General features: G+C 41.9%; 1 protein-coding gene across 1 annotated transcript in view; it reads left to right on the forward strand.

Moving 5' to 3' along the window:
• Positions 1-1042: 1042 nt before the first annotated feature.
• MYH15 (myosin heavy chain 15) overlaps positions 1043-13031 on the forward strand; it is a 45573-nt gene continuing 33584 nt past the window's right edge. The window contains exons 1-11 of the mRNA XM_009972195.3: positions 1043-1177; positions 2183-2286; positions 2723-2866; positions 4600-4756; positions 6148-6175; positions 7040-7133; positions 8529-8549; positions 9153-9245; positions 10556-10619; positions 10713-10811; positions 12810-12913. Coding sequence (XP_009970497.1) covers positions 1087-1177; positions 2183-2286; positions 2723-2866; positions 4600-4756; positions 6148-6175; positions 7040-7133; positions 8529-8549; positions 9153-9245; positions 10556-10619; positions 10713-10811; positions 12810-12913 — 999 coding nt within the window. The 5' untranslated portion in view covers positions 1043-1086. The remainder of the gene's footprint in view (positions 1178-2182; positions 2287-2722; positions 2867-4599; positions 4757-6147; positions 6176-7039; positions 7134-8528; positions 8550-9152; positions 9246-10555; positions 10620-10712; positions 10812-12809; positions 12914-13031) is intronic.

Raw genomic sequence — 13031 nt, forward strand, 5'->3', positions numbered from 1 at the left:
ATATGAGTGTGTGTATAACAAATAAATAAAAACATATCTGTATGATCACATTAGGGAGTACATAACAATCAAATTAATTATTTGGCAGTTCAAACCCAGCAAACCAGTCTCACTCACACCCATGTCCCCTGCCCTCTCTGTCATGATAAAAGGCTCCTAAACACCACAGCCTTGTCATCTGAGAAAGCAAGTGTAGGTATGAAGCTGGACTAATAAACTCAAATCAACCTAAAAACCAATGAAGCCCTTGCACTAATACTGCAGCCACACTTGCCCCCTGCCCTGCCTTGCTCCAGGGGGATACCCAAGCTGGTGAATTCAGAGGTCCCAGCAACTTGAGAAGCTGCACCAGCACAGGACCTCCCAGAGCTGTGTTAGCCCTGGTTTTCCTAACGTGCCAGCTCGTGCGAGCAGAGTGTGCTGCAGGTAGCAGTGCTCGGGTGCTGGCTTTCTCCAGCACGAGCGTGGGCCTACATCCCTGGAGCCGTGCCACGCGTGTAACGCACACCCCTGCAGCAGCCCCCAGTTTGCAGCAGTGAAGTCTTGCTCCGTGATTCCCAGAAAACGCCCGCCTGCCTGCCTGAGATGATGCTTGAAGTGGCTGAGTGGCACAGCACGGCCCCACGGAGACGTGCTGGAGAGCATTTGCCTGCTCCAGGCAAACTTGAAAGGGGCCAGAACAGGCCCCCGCTAAGTGGTTTTTAAAGTCACAGCTTCAAGTGGTCTGTTTTACCTCCTGCTCTCAAGCGCCATTCGTGCCACAAAGAAGAGATTAAATTCTCCTGTGGAGATAACTGCAACCCATGTCAAGGTTTTGAACCACACAGGATCTGACTGGCTTTAAATAAACTGAGCCAGGGAAGGGTTTAACTTAAGGGTGCAGCATAGCCCCAGATCTGTTAGGTATTTGTGTTTCAAATTAATCATCACTTTGATCAGCCACCTGCCACATTGTGCTGAGTGTTTTGTATTGCCTCAGATAGTCTGTGAAATAAGATATCTCTGTCCTCCCCCATGCTTTTCTTTGGTAGACCAGGTCCCTTACTTTTTCCTGTTTGAGCTGTGCCACCTTGAATCCTTGCCAAGATGATGGACATGTCGGAATTTGGGGAGGCAGCTCCCTTCCTCCGAAAGAGCGAGAAAGAGCTGATGATGGCACAGACCGTCGCCTTCGATGGTGAGTTGCAGTACCCTTCGTGCTGCTGGTGGCTGGTTAAGAGGGGTGAGGGTTACCTCTAAGCGTAGCTGTGGGAACACAGAGCAAAGTAGGATGCAAAGCCTCGTGCTGCTGCTGCTGTTTGAGGTAGCCAGTTCAACCAAGTTCTGGTTTCTTTATTCTGCAAAGCTATTAAAACCCCTCAGATACTACTTAGTAGAAATAATCTATCAGTTTATGGCTGTTTGAAAGGAAAAACACCACACATTGATGTTCCTGTAGTGAGAGAGATTCTGCAGCCTGGCTAGATTGTACATGTACATCTGTTTGATTTGCAGGCTGTATGCAAATATGTTAGCTTTTAGTTCCCATAATTTATTTTTCATTAAATGGACTTATATGAGCCCTAAAGTGTAGTAGTAAGTATAAATATACTAATAACCACAGCATTTCACTGTCCAGAATGGCTGCTGTAACTGAAGACCTAAAGACTAGTGCAGCTACTCCAAACTCTAAGAAGCCACATACATAACTCAATGTCAGTTATTAATATTGCTGTTTTTCAAGACAAATCTCAGAAGAATGTGCAGGACTAAGGTTAAATCTGATAGCTGGCAGGCAAATAATGTGGGCTGAATTCCTCACTCAGATTGCAATTTTCTGTGTGACTTTTTAGCAAATGCCTTAATTTGGGTTTGGATCTCTGCTCCTCCATCTGCACGCTGGTGATAATGATTATGGATTTCCCGTGGAGGCTGAGGCTTAGCCAGCATTTGTGAAATATTTTGACAACTTGTGCTGGAAGGATCTAGAGGAAGCTGAGTGGTAGTTTCAAAGGGGAGACAACATTTGGGAGCCCTATGCCTTCTGCTTTGGTAGGCAGCTTCCCAGCACTGCCAATCTGCTGCAGCCCCAGAGGTTTTTTGTCACTTGTGTGGAAAAAGTAACCCAGCGATGTCACTAAGCTAGGCATGGTGTTACTGCTTGATGCAAGGCTGTGAACCATCGGTCTCCTTAATTTCACAGGGAAGAAGAAATGTTGGGTTCCCGATGACAAAAAAGCTTACGTTGAAGCTGAAATTACAGAAACCAGTGGTGGCAAAGTGACCGTGGAGACAACAGATGGAAGGGTACAAAACTGGTTTTGTCTGATCCATAACTAACAAGGCCAGAGTAGCAAGCTCCAGAAATCACCTGTGCCAGTTTAAGCTCAGTTGCCTGTTTCATGAAATGGGCTGTGAACGGGAAGCCCCAGTAACTGATGCCGTATCAGAATGACACGTGAAAAACCTCCAAGGGAACAACCAGCAGTGTGGTGGGTAAGGGAGCATCAGCCACTGCACAGCAGCGGGCAGTCTGTGAGCAGAGGTCTGCAACCAGCCAGGTCTGGTTTGGCCCCCAGAGATAAAGCCCAGGCAGTGGCTCAATCCTGTGGCTCCTTTCACAGCCATACCACCTCAATCCTTACTTTTAGGGGGAAAAAAAAATACATTCTCCTATGAGGTGTGTGAAACAACAGAAAATCCCAGTGTTTTCCAGTGCTGCTGTACTTATTTGTCTTTGCAGACCATGACTATAAAAGAAGATGACGTACAGTCAATGAACCCTCCCAAATTTGACATGATCGAGGACATGGCTATGCTGACCCATCTGAACGAGGCATCTGTGTTGTACAATCTGAGAAAGCGCTACAGCAACTGGATGATCTATGTAAGGGTCATTACAAGGGTATAATTAGAAATCTGCATTTCAAGTGCAGATTTCATGTTTGAACATGTGGTGTTCTTCATACTCAGTTTACAGCTTTGATAAATCACAAAACTGAGGGTCTTGCTCATCTTTTCAGGAAATAAGTTGCTTGGAGCTGGCTCCTGTCTAAATGCAAGCAGACAAAACTGAATGAATAAGATGGTGTCTAGTTCTTTGGTTTTGCTTCCTTGCCTAGGATAGGGATGTCACAGGACATATTTTCAGCAACTGCTGTGTCGGGGAGACCTACTTTATTTTTCCTCTCCTAATATTAATCCATGTCAATACCAACCATGGAGTTTTCCTTGTTAAGAAACAGTGCCTCAAGCTGAGGGCATACACATAACATTTAAGCGTGAGACTTTCTATCTTTAGTTCGTTAATTGTGTTCCCCTCATTTTCAGTGCTGGCATCTGTTTTGTTTCACTCTGGCCTTTTCCCTTGCTCTGTATCTTCCCCATGGCATCATTAACATAATTTCTGTCAGCATTAGGACAAGCTTCCACAGCATCTAATTTTATGAGGCCAAACTTTTGCTCTCAGTTTGCTGCATTCTACCGTGTCTGAAATCAGCCAGGAGAATCTATAGATTTTCCAGCCAATTCCTGTTCTGGTTTGTGGTGTTCATCAGAGGAGCAATTCCAACTTTTTCCCATTTAAATTCTGATTGTTAAGCATTTTCTGAATTTCTCTAATAACCCCTGTACGGACATGTATAGCCTAAAGCATATCTTTGCTTGCGGATCTGTTTAGGTAGAAATGAAATTTGTCATCTTACCTTAATCTATTTACTCGTTGGGGTTTTGTGTTTCTTTATAGAAAATAGAATTGAGGACTCACTCACTCCAAAGCCAATCTGGAGCAGGTCCTAATGCTATTTTTTAGGGGTAGACACTTGGATTTCACCTGAAACTTTTAGAACGTAATTGAGCTCATTAACCTTTGTGCACATAGTGCTTGTGCCCATATAATAACTGGGTTTCTTTGAAGATTTTTCCTTCAGCCTGGACTAAGTACCTGAAAAGTTACCAGCTAACACCAATTCCCTGGGGTCACAACTGAAAACTCATTCTTCCTCAGAATGACCAGGTCCCAGCTAACTGATGTTCATAGCCCAAAGAGCGATTATAAAGATAGATTTTTACCAACTGTGTTTCTCCAAAAGCTGAAAAATGCTCTACAGCTTTGGAGAATAAGACTATGAAGTTGTTTTCTCTTTGAACACCCACCAGAAATTGCCCCAAGGTGCTCACATCAAATTAATAATGGGACATCATTTCTCCTCCTAAGAATAGAGTTTGAACAGAAAAGCTGTAACTTTTCTGTCCTTTGTAATAACTGTTTTCAAGAAGAAACAACTCTCATGGGTAGCAAAGCAGAAAAGTCAGACATAGGTCTATTTGCTGCTCCTTTGTTTTGCTGAAGGGACTGTTCCTGTTTCTGGTTGTCATCTTGAAAATACTTTTCCCCCTTTGGAAAGCTGTTCAATATCTGTAGTTTTGATATCAATTGCCAGGGGGAAGTCACTTAGCAGACCAGTAGCTTTAGAAATTCAGATCAGAGGCTGAAATTCAAGTCAGAATTCAAACTCAAATCAGAAAGTAGCAACACTAGGTCCTGCTGGGTTAACTAAGACATTTTTCTGTATTCCTTGAGTGTTTTTTTTTCCATTCTTGTTTTGTGTTCCTCTCTAGACCTATTCAGGTTTATTCTGTGTGACTATAAATCCCTACAAGTGGTTGCCAGTCTACAAGTCGGAGGTCGTTGCTGCATACAAAGGCAAGAGGCGCTCAGAGGCTCCTCCCCACATCTTCTCCATTGCTGATAATGCGTACCACGACATGCTGCGTAGTAAGTGGCGTTGTTTGCTTTCAAATTTGGTTTCATTTTATTTAGCCGATGTGATTGGTACAGAGATGGCAGTTTGGGAGAGCTTTTGCAATGTGCAACAAATGTGCAAATACTCTGCAAGCAACAGGGGCTTAGCAGTCTGTGTCAATTTTTTAAATATATATTTATCTTTTTAAAACTCCTCTGAATGTCCTTGTTGTACTTTTGGTAACAGAAAGCTCTTCATATAGATTATCTGTAAGGTTCACAAATTTAGGTGTCTGAGCTAGGCGAGTCCATCAATTAGTAACAGAAACAGGGCCATGCCCCAAAGGTCTGTAAGTATTTTACCAACCTCAAAAATAAACTTACTGTCAGTTTATGCTCAGTATTCTAATGCTTATAAAATGCATGCATTCAAAGGTTAGTGATGTCCAGCTATCTAAGCTGCTGTGCTCACATCGCTTGCACGAACCTGCCATGGGTCTGGGCACCAGTGAACTCCAGATTGTTCTGTGAAATTTTCTCTCCATGACCCTCAAGTTACTGGATAAAAAGAGTTTATCAGCAGAGGGCAGCAGTGATGTGCTCACACCAGGTCCTGGAAGGCAGCAGGGTAAACCCCAGAGAGACTTAATGGGAACACATTCTGCTCTCACCTGGTTTTAATAAAGTGGAAAGTGCCACAGCTGTGAGGAGACAGAAGGCGGTGAGCAGAGGGAATGTGTGTGTGGCTGCAGAGAGATGCTCTTTTATCACATAAGGGTGAAATATGGCCAGGCTGCCCAATATGCAGCCTGTCGTGATGACGAATTTAAAAAGAAAAGAGGAATTTAGGCTTAATGGCTTGGGGAAGCTGCTATGGTTTAGCATTTGCTGACCTTGGTTAATAATATGTTAGGGTTGCAAATTGTTCTAGTAAATGCTTATTTTTGGTCAGGCTGTTAACAGCAGGGACACTATAAAGATTCATTCCAGCAGTACAGCCAGCTGAAGAAGAGTACATATGCATAGTAACGGCCTGTGAACAAACAGCAAAATTACTTGGGTTGGCCTAGTATTGCAGGAGTGGAAGGGTCAGATGTAAGAAAATTAACATTTTGATGACAGGAAATTACTTTCTTTATTATAGTTTCTCAGACACGGGGGGGAAAGTGCCTGACTGACAGATCTTTAGTACCAACTTGAGCAAAACACAAGAGGAAGATTCAGGGCAGGGCTAGAACTTGAGAACTTGCACTGCTGGAGGTCGGAGTAGGTGATACCAGTTTTTATCTTTCTATCTCTGCTTCATGTGATTCTCTCCTGTCCCTGCAGAACTGATTCTGGAATAGTTGGTGCACATTTGCAATTATAATAAGTACTTTGTACAGCCTACTAAGTTTGTCTTTCTCTCCCCCTCCCCTCCACAGATCGGGAAAATCAGTCAATGCTGATCACGTAAGTGCTTCTTTTTTTACTGATCTGAGACTCTCTTGATGCAAAAAACTTAGAAGAAAAAAATCCTTCTGAAATACAAGTTGACCCTTAAAAGTTCAGCTAAACTATCTGAAACTTGATCCAAGCCAAGTAACTGGCAATTTGGCCATCTGATGGCTGCCTTGAGCCCCATGGCAAAGGAGCAGCTGAGGGTGTGATAGAGGCTGGCCCATTTCTGATCCCCATCCTGGTGTTCATTCCATGAAAGGCATGAAAACAACTCAGCAGCTAAAGAAGCTTCTTCCAGGGTTAGACTTGCTGTGGCTGCCTTCTTCGGACACTGACTTCTTTTCAATGTGGTTGCTCTTGCTACAAATTATGTTTAAGATTGTTGTGTAGATCTAAAGGGAAGGAGATGACCAAAGCAGAAAAGAAGAGGCACGTAATTTACTGGCAAGAATGAAAAATGGAGAGTTGGGTGTCTCTCTACACAGTCCACATCTGCTCCTGGATAACGCCAGCAAATTACTGCAGCTTTTCTGTACGTTTTCTAACTCATTACCTGTGTGTAGGTATACCTCAGATCCTCAGCCTGGATGTTTGTAATAAAACTCCATGCCCTTAAAGGAAGCTCAGTGTAGCATGGGTTTGTACTAGATTTCAGAGCCCAGCCACGTGAAGAATTAATTGCTGTTGTCATAGGAATTCACCTCTTCATTCAGTCAATCTAATGTGGTTTCCACTGAAATGGCCGAACAACAGGCAGCAGAAATCAGTGATCCTAAGAACAGCCTGTGTGCAGGGAGAAGCTGGCAGCACAGGAGGGTGAAAGGATGAGTTACAGCTGCTTGAGTGATGCCTATGTTATCTTCCTCCTTCCTTTAGCGGAGAATCCGGTGCTGGCAAGACTGTCAACACCAAACGCGTCATCCAGTACTTTGCCACAGTGGCAGCCCTGGGTGAACCCGGGAAAAAGAACGTAAGTCTGCCGGTGGCTGTTTCGTTTCAGACTCCCAAGGTTTTTCTGTTGTGTACAACTAACCTCACAGGTCTGCATCCCAAACACTAGACCATGTGCTAGACCTCAACAGGCATGGTTAACAAAAGAAACTGGTGGAAAAATACTGATACTTCTACATGGCATTACTGAGAGCATGCTGTTCTGAAGGTCGAAAGGCAATGCTCACCTGAACTTGCCACACACCAGATGGAGCAGCAAAACCACTCCTGGCTCTGAACAGCTCCTTGTTGTGGCTGTTTTTAATATGAGTTTTAGTTTTCGTGTGTGTTAAATAAGTTTCTGATCATGTTAAAGCTGGTCAAAAGATGGTGAGACTGTGAAGATTAAGAATTATTTTTTTTTTCACATGGAAAATAATCTTAAAAAGGACTAGGATTGTCATTTCTCATCAAAATGTCTGTTTTGTTAAAAGCTTTTTTATCCACAAACAAAACTTTTTTTTCATTCAGCTTTTCTGTATTTCTCTTTGGCTTAAGTGCTGTTCTGCTTGTAAGTGCTCTCTAAGGTTACAGTGAATACTGTATTCATTTTGCTTTTTATCTTGTGTTACTATGATTTTATTCACTATGACCTTCATTGCACTTGGCTCAATGGTCTTTTGTGGTGAATTAACCGATTCTTATGAACTGTATCTATAAGGCCAAAATTTCATCCAGGCTTGGATTCAGTACACATAAGCCACATCATCAAAATCTAGCATACATTCACCTGAGGCCTGCAAGACCCTCTTAACAAATGATTGAGTGGTCCAGAGCCAGCTCTCTGTGTGTAATGAAGCTGGTGCTCATAATGGTATCTGAAACCTGGTGGACTCGTGGAACAATTGTGCAAATAACAGATATTGCAACTGGAAGATATTCCATGTAATTTATCAGCTCAGGCTGCTTTTTATTTTCATTATCATCAGCCCTTTTTTTGTTGGTGTGGGTTTTTTTTTTTTTCCCAAGTAATCCACGAGTTCAAGTGAGGCACAATCTAATTGTCTAAAACTTGTCTGTTTGCATTTACATCCTTTTATTCTTACCAACTGGCACCAGTCTCTTTTCTCTGTCCAGTTAACTGCCTTTTGGTTCATTGTGGGACATCTCCAGAGCAAAATCAGGTAGATGTTTGGAGCAGGGGTTAAAACAACAAGCCATGTAGGAAAGGCACTTGGCTATTTTGTGATGTATGGTGAATGCAAAGAAACAGGTGCACGTGCTTTTTGAAGGAAGGCTTCAAAAAGTCCTGCTGGTGTGTTGGTGCCCACTAGATGTCTAACCTTGCTAGTCTTTATCTTTTGTGATGTCCTTCCTGTTAGTACTCAAATTCTCTCCTTTTTTTTTTTTCTCCATTTTGTTTCTCTTTTGATAGCAACCAGCTACCAAAACTGGGGTAAGTCACCAGCTTTGCTATTTTATCTTGTCCACATGAAAATGGTACCGGGCCCTGTCAGTCCATGTCACAAACTTCAGCATTCACTTTGCATGAATCCCCCGGTGAAGGATTGCTGGAGCCCAGTCATGTAAAGTAGTTTGCTTCAACACACTGAAGTTTGTGCTAGTGACAGTGCAAGTGACAGTTAATTCTTTTCTTATCTCCAAAAATCCCAAATATTACAAGCTCTGAGTGCTTTCAAATCTAATGAATTTTTAGAGCTTGTCACTGTCTTCAATAGCCCCTCTCCCACACACATTCACTTGGATGTCCCCATATGCCTCACGGTACATGGGAAAATGTGGCGATTTCTTTCATATGCAGATGGTGTGACATACAAAATCTATGAAGCAAACCAGAAGAGAACAGCAGAATGTTTGAGGTCATAATTGACCAACGATCTTGCTGTTATGCCATTCACACTGTGCCACCCCTATGCTGGGGCTAAATCACTTTGCTACAGAGGCTTCTCTCTATAAGTGAACGTATGGCTGAGTCACATCTGATAGCTGGGTTTGTGGCCTGTAGGTTTCTCAATAGTATTTCAACCTTCATTTCTAGGGAACCTTGGAGGATCAAATCATTCAAGCAAACCCGGCTCTAGAAGCTTTTGGAAATGCCAAAACCCTGAGAAATGACAACTCCTCGCGTTTTGTAAGTCTGTAACAAAACACAGTGATGTCCTCTTCAACACTGTCCGGTTAATAATGCCTCTGTAGTAATCTCTTCATAAATTGCTTCTCATTTTATCTACTAAAATGGTTGGACTTTCACACAGTGAAAGAAACAAAGTAGGATCTAATCAGGAAAAAACACTGAAAAGATTTAAGATAAAAAGAAACAAAGAAAGATCCACCCTGAATAATTGTTTAAACTGTGCATGATCAGGAGACAAGTGAAGCCTAGCTTTATGAAGCCCTTTGAACAGCAACATCAGATCTTCCTCAGGACTGCATCAGCTTCATAGCCTTGTTTTCCTACCACATTTTCCACCAGCCTAAGTCATTCCCTATCCCTATAATAGCTCTACTTTGTCCCTAAGTGTCAGAAAAACACCACAGTTCCTACTCCCTCCTACCTCTTTCCCCTGTGCAGACCCACACGTGGAACAGTACTCCCTCCTTTGATCCATACTGCCTTTTTGGCTGAGTAAGCTGTCCCTGCTTGTCCCTCAGTGCTGGCATGACCTTGGGCCTCTCCTCATTTCCATTAGGCTTGCAGGAGAGCAATCCCCTTGGGAGCTCTGCCTCTGCCACATCTGGTTGACATTGGCTCAGAGGTCCAAAAGGAATGGCATGAGGATGACAGCCTGAGTTTGTAGTCCATGCTTCCCTAACAAATCCAGTTAAAAATTAAATTGGAAGGGGTGGAGAGCGTCAGAGGTTGTAAGCATCTGTGGAAAGCTACACAATTGTATAAGGAGTTTGTCAGCTGGAATGGAAATCAGTTTAAAAGTTGACGTGTTTGAATATGATAAATTAAATGAAACCTACTTGATTTTTCTTAAATTTGGGGGGACAAATATGAAAATTTAATGGGCAAAGCAGTGTAACATCACAGCACCCTTCTAACATAAGTAGTTGCATCTAAGTTAGGACTGGAAATGAGAAGTCAAAAAAGGAGTCTGTGTGTCTTGTGCCCAGGCTTGTGTCTCAGAGTCCTGCATTACAGTAAACCTGCATCTTGAACCTGGAAGATACATACATTCCCGTATCTTAGCCTGGCAGATAAGTACACTGTTATCCTTTCCCCACAGGCTGATTACATAGCTGTATGTACAAGTTCAGGCTTGGAGAAGTGTAATACCATTGTTTGATATTTCTTATTGAAATTCTGCCTGTGCAAAGCCAAGGAGTTAGCATAAACAAATTCTTTGGGCCAAATGATTGCCTGCAAGCAGCATCCTTTCTTTCTCTCTGTGTATACTATATGCACTAATTAGAATATTCTTCTGTGTGAATTAGGGTAAATTTATCCGAATCCATTTTGGAACCACAGGCAAGCTGTCATCTGCTGATATTGAGATTTGTAAGCAGCAAACTCTCTCCTTTTAAAAAATACAATTGCTCATCTGAAAGCTTGGAGAGTCCTTTCTCACTGGGTGTTCCTTTGTGCAACTAGATTTATTGGAGAAATCTCGAGTGATTTTCCAGCAACCGGGAGAAAGAGACTACCATATCTTCTACCAAATCCTGTCAGGAAAGAAACCGGAGTTACTGGGTAAGCATTATGTGGATCCACAGCTTTTATGAACCAACCTTCAGCTGAATAGACAGTGGCTGAGGAGGGATCAGGAGGCAAACCCATGTTCAGAAAGGCCCTTACACTTCCCCTTGATGAAACTGAACTTCCACTGTCAAATATCTTCTTTTAAAGCTGCTGTTCCAATAGCAGCGACAGAGACCATTTTTCTGTGATATACTGATGTGGGTACCCTATAAAGTGAAGTGATATTACAGATTAGTCTAAAGGGAATGAGACTCAGAGAGGACTTTTAAAACAGCATTATAAAGGCAAAAAATGTCACACTGAATTTGTGTAATCCAAGGTCTGGAAACATCTGGAAAATGCTATGCCTCCAAAAGGATTTGTGCTGAGAAAACTTTAATTATCCAGATTTTCCTGTGTGAGGAGATTTGCTTATCGGTCCATGAAGAAAAGCTAGTTTCTGCTTTCTGCCCCAAGTGCCCAAACCAGCATCCTAGCATGTTGTGTAGCAAGAGAGAATATGCAAATCTGCCTGCTGCAGATTATGGGGCGATTGCCCTTTTCAAGCTTCCCCTGACTGAATGCAGTCCAGAGAGCTGCTGGAGAAAAGCAGAGAGCAGATGAGGTCTTTCTGCTCCCATCTCCTAATGCTTTGAATAAAACCTTCACTAGTTATTTAAGTGATGTGGTTTGCTGACTTTAATTTTTGTTCTGAATGAACACACTTTATAAAATACATTAAAGAGTCACTTTATTGCTTCACTAAACTTCTACTAAGCCATAGCAATCATAATCTGTTTTGAAGTCTTATTATCCTGACAGTGCGTGGTCAAGTCCCTAACCCTCTTAGCTTTTACATGGCCTAATTAATGATGATTACGGGAAAGATTTCAAGGAAGCATTGCACTGAGATTCCAGTGTGAATCCCTGTGCTGGGAAAACATGCTCTTTCTCATAACCTGTCTGTCTGTACACTCTGTAACAGCACACACCTTTCTGGCCAGCAGGAGCATGTCTGCAGGCTCTTGAAGAAGCTGAAACCAATGGGGAATTCTGTTTTGTAGACAAGAAATGCATGTGTTTATAAACAAACACATGCATATCTAAATATTGATAAGTATAAATATATCAAAATATAGATGTAGATAATTGAATACCTAACATAGTGACTACATAGCAAAATAAGTCTTATAGAGAATATGATTTTATATACAGATATATTGATAGACATATATATATTTACATACATACGTATTTAGTCATGTAGGTAGGTGTGTATGTATATAAAAGATTGAAATCTAGACGAAACCTTGGTCTGCTGAATAAGGATGAAACTTTCTGTTGATTTAGGGAAGCAGGACTCTCCCTGTAGCTTTACAGCCAGGTAGCTTTATAGAAAACAGCTCTACATTTTGGTGTTTTGCTGTGAAGGGAAAGGAAAGTAGAGAGAAAGAGAGCACCATATTCAGACTTTTGTTCACCAAGAGCCAAGTGTCTTCTGCAAAAAATCCTGGAAGTCACTATTTTGTAGTCTGATATAAAAGAGGGGAGACGTGCCCATTGTCTCTCTCTTGGATCATATTAAAATCTTTTTGACCTCTGTACTTAGATGGGACTTTTTACCCCTACAGGCATGCAAGGCAGAAAGTATGGCTATATGGGAAACAAACTCAGTATACTGCAAAACATGCTTAGCAAATTTGTATGCAGTATTCCCCTATTCTTTTTATTCCCGCTTTCTCTAAATCTTGGGTTTCAGACTGGAATAGTATAATGAGAGAGCTGGTCGATGCCTGCAGTTGTGTAAAATAAAAATAAAAAAAACAAACAAACAAACAAAAAAAACCCAAAAAAACAAAACAAAACAAAAAAACAAAACAAAACCAAAAACCAACTTTATACACAGTTGTGAAGAGACAAATTTATGTCAGAGTTGATCTTTTTGATCTCCATTTTTGGGGGGATATCCTAAATGGATGGCAGTTTTGAACTTAGGAGTTCTTTTTACAGATATGCTACTGGTATCTACCAACCCATATGACTACCACTTTTGCTCACAAGGCGTAGTTACAGTGGACAACTTGGATGATGGAGAAGAATTGATGGCAACGGATGTAAGCCTGTATTGATATGACTTTGTGCTTCATAGATTAGGTGCATGTGGGGAGGAAAAGTGCTGGCAGGAGCCTAAGTTCTGTCACTGAAACTATTGGACTAAAGCAAAAGCAGAAA

The sequence above is a fragment of the Tyto alba genome, unplaced genomic scaffold, assembly GCF_018691265.1.
Source record: "Tyto alba isolate M040663 unplaced genomic scaffold, T.alba_DEE_v4.0 Super-Scaffold_14, whole genome shotgun sequence".
Taxonomy (NCBI): domain Eukaryota; kingdom Metazoa; phylum Chordata; class Aves; order Strigiformes; family Tytonidae; genus Tyto; species Tyto alba.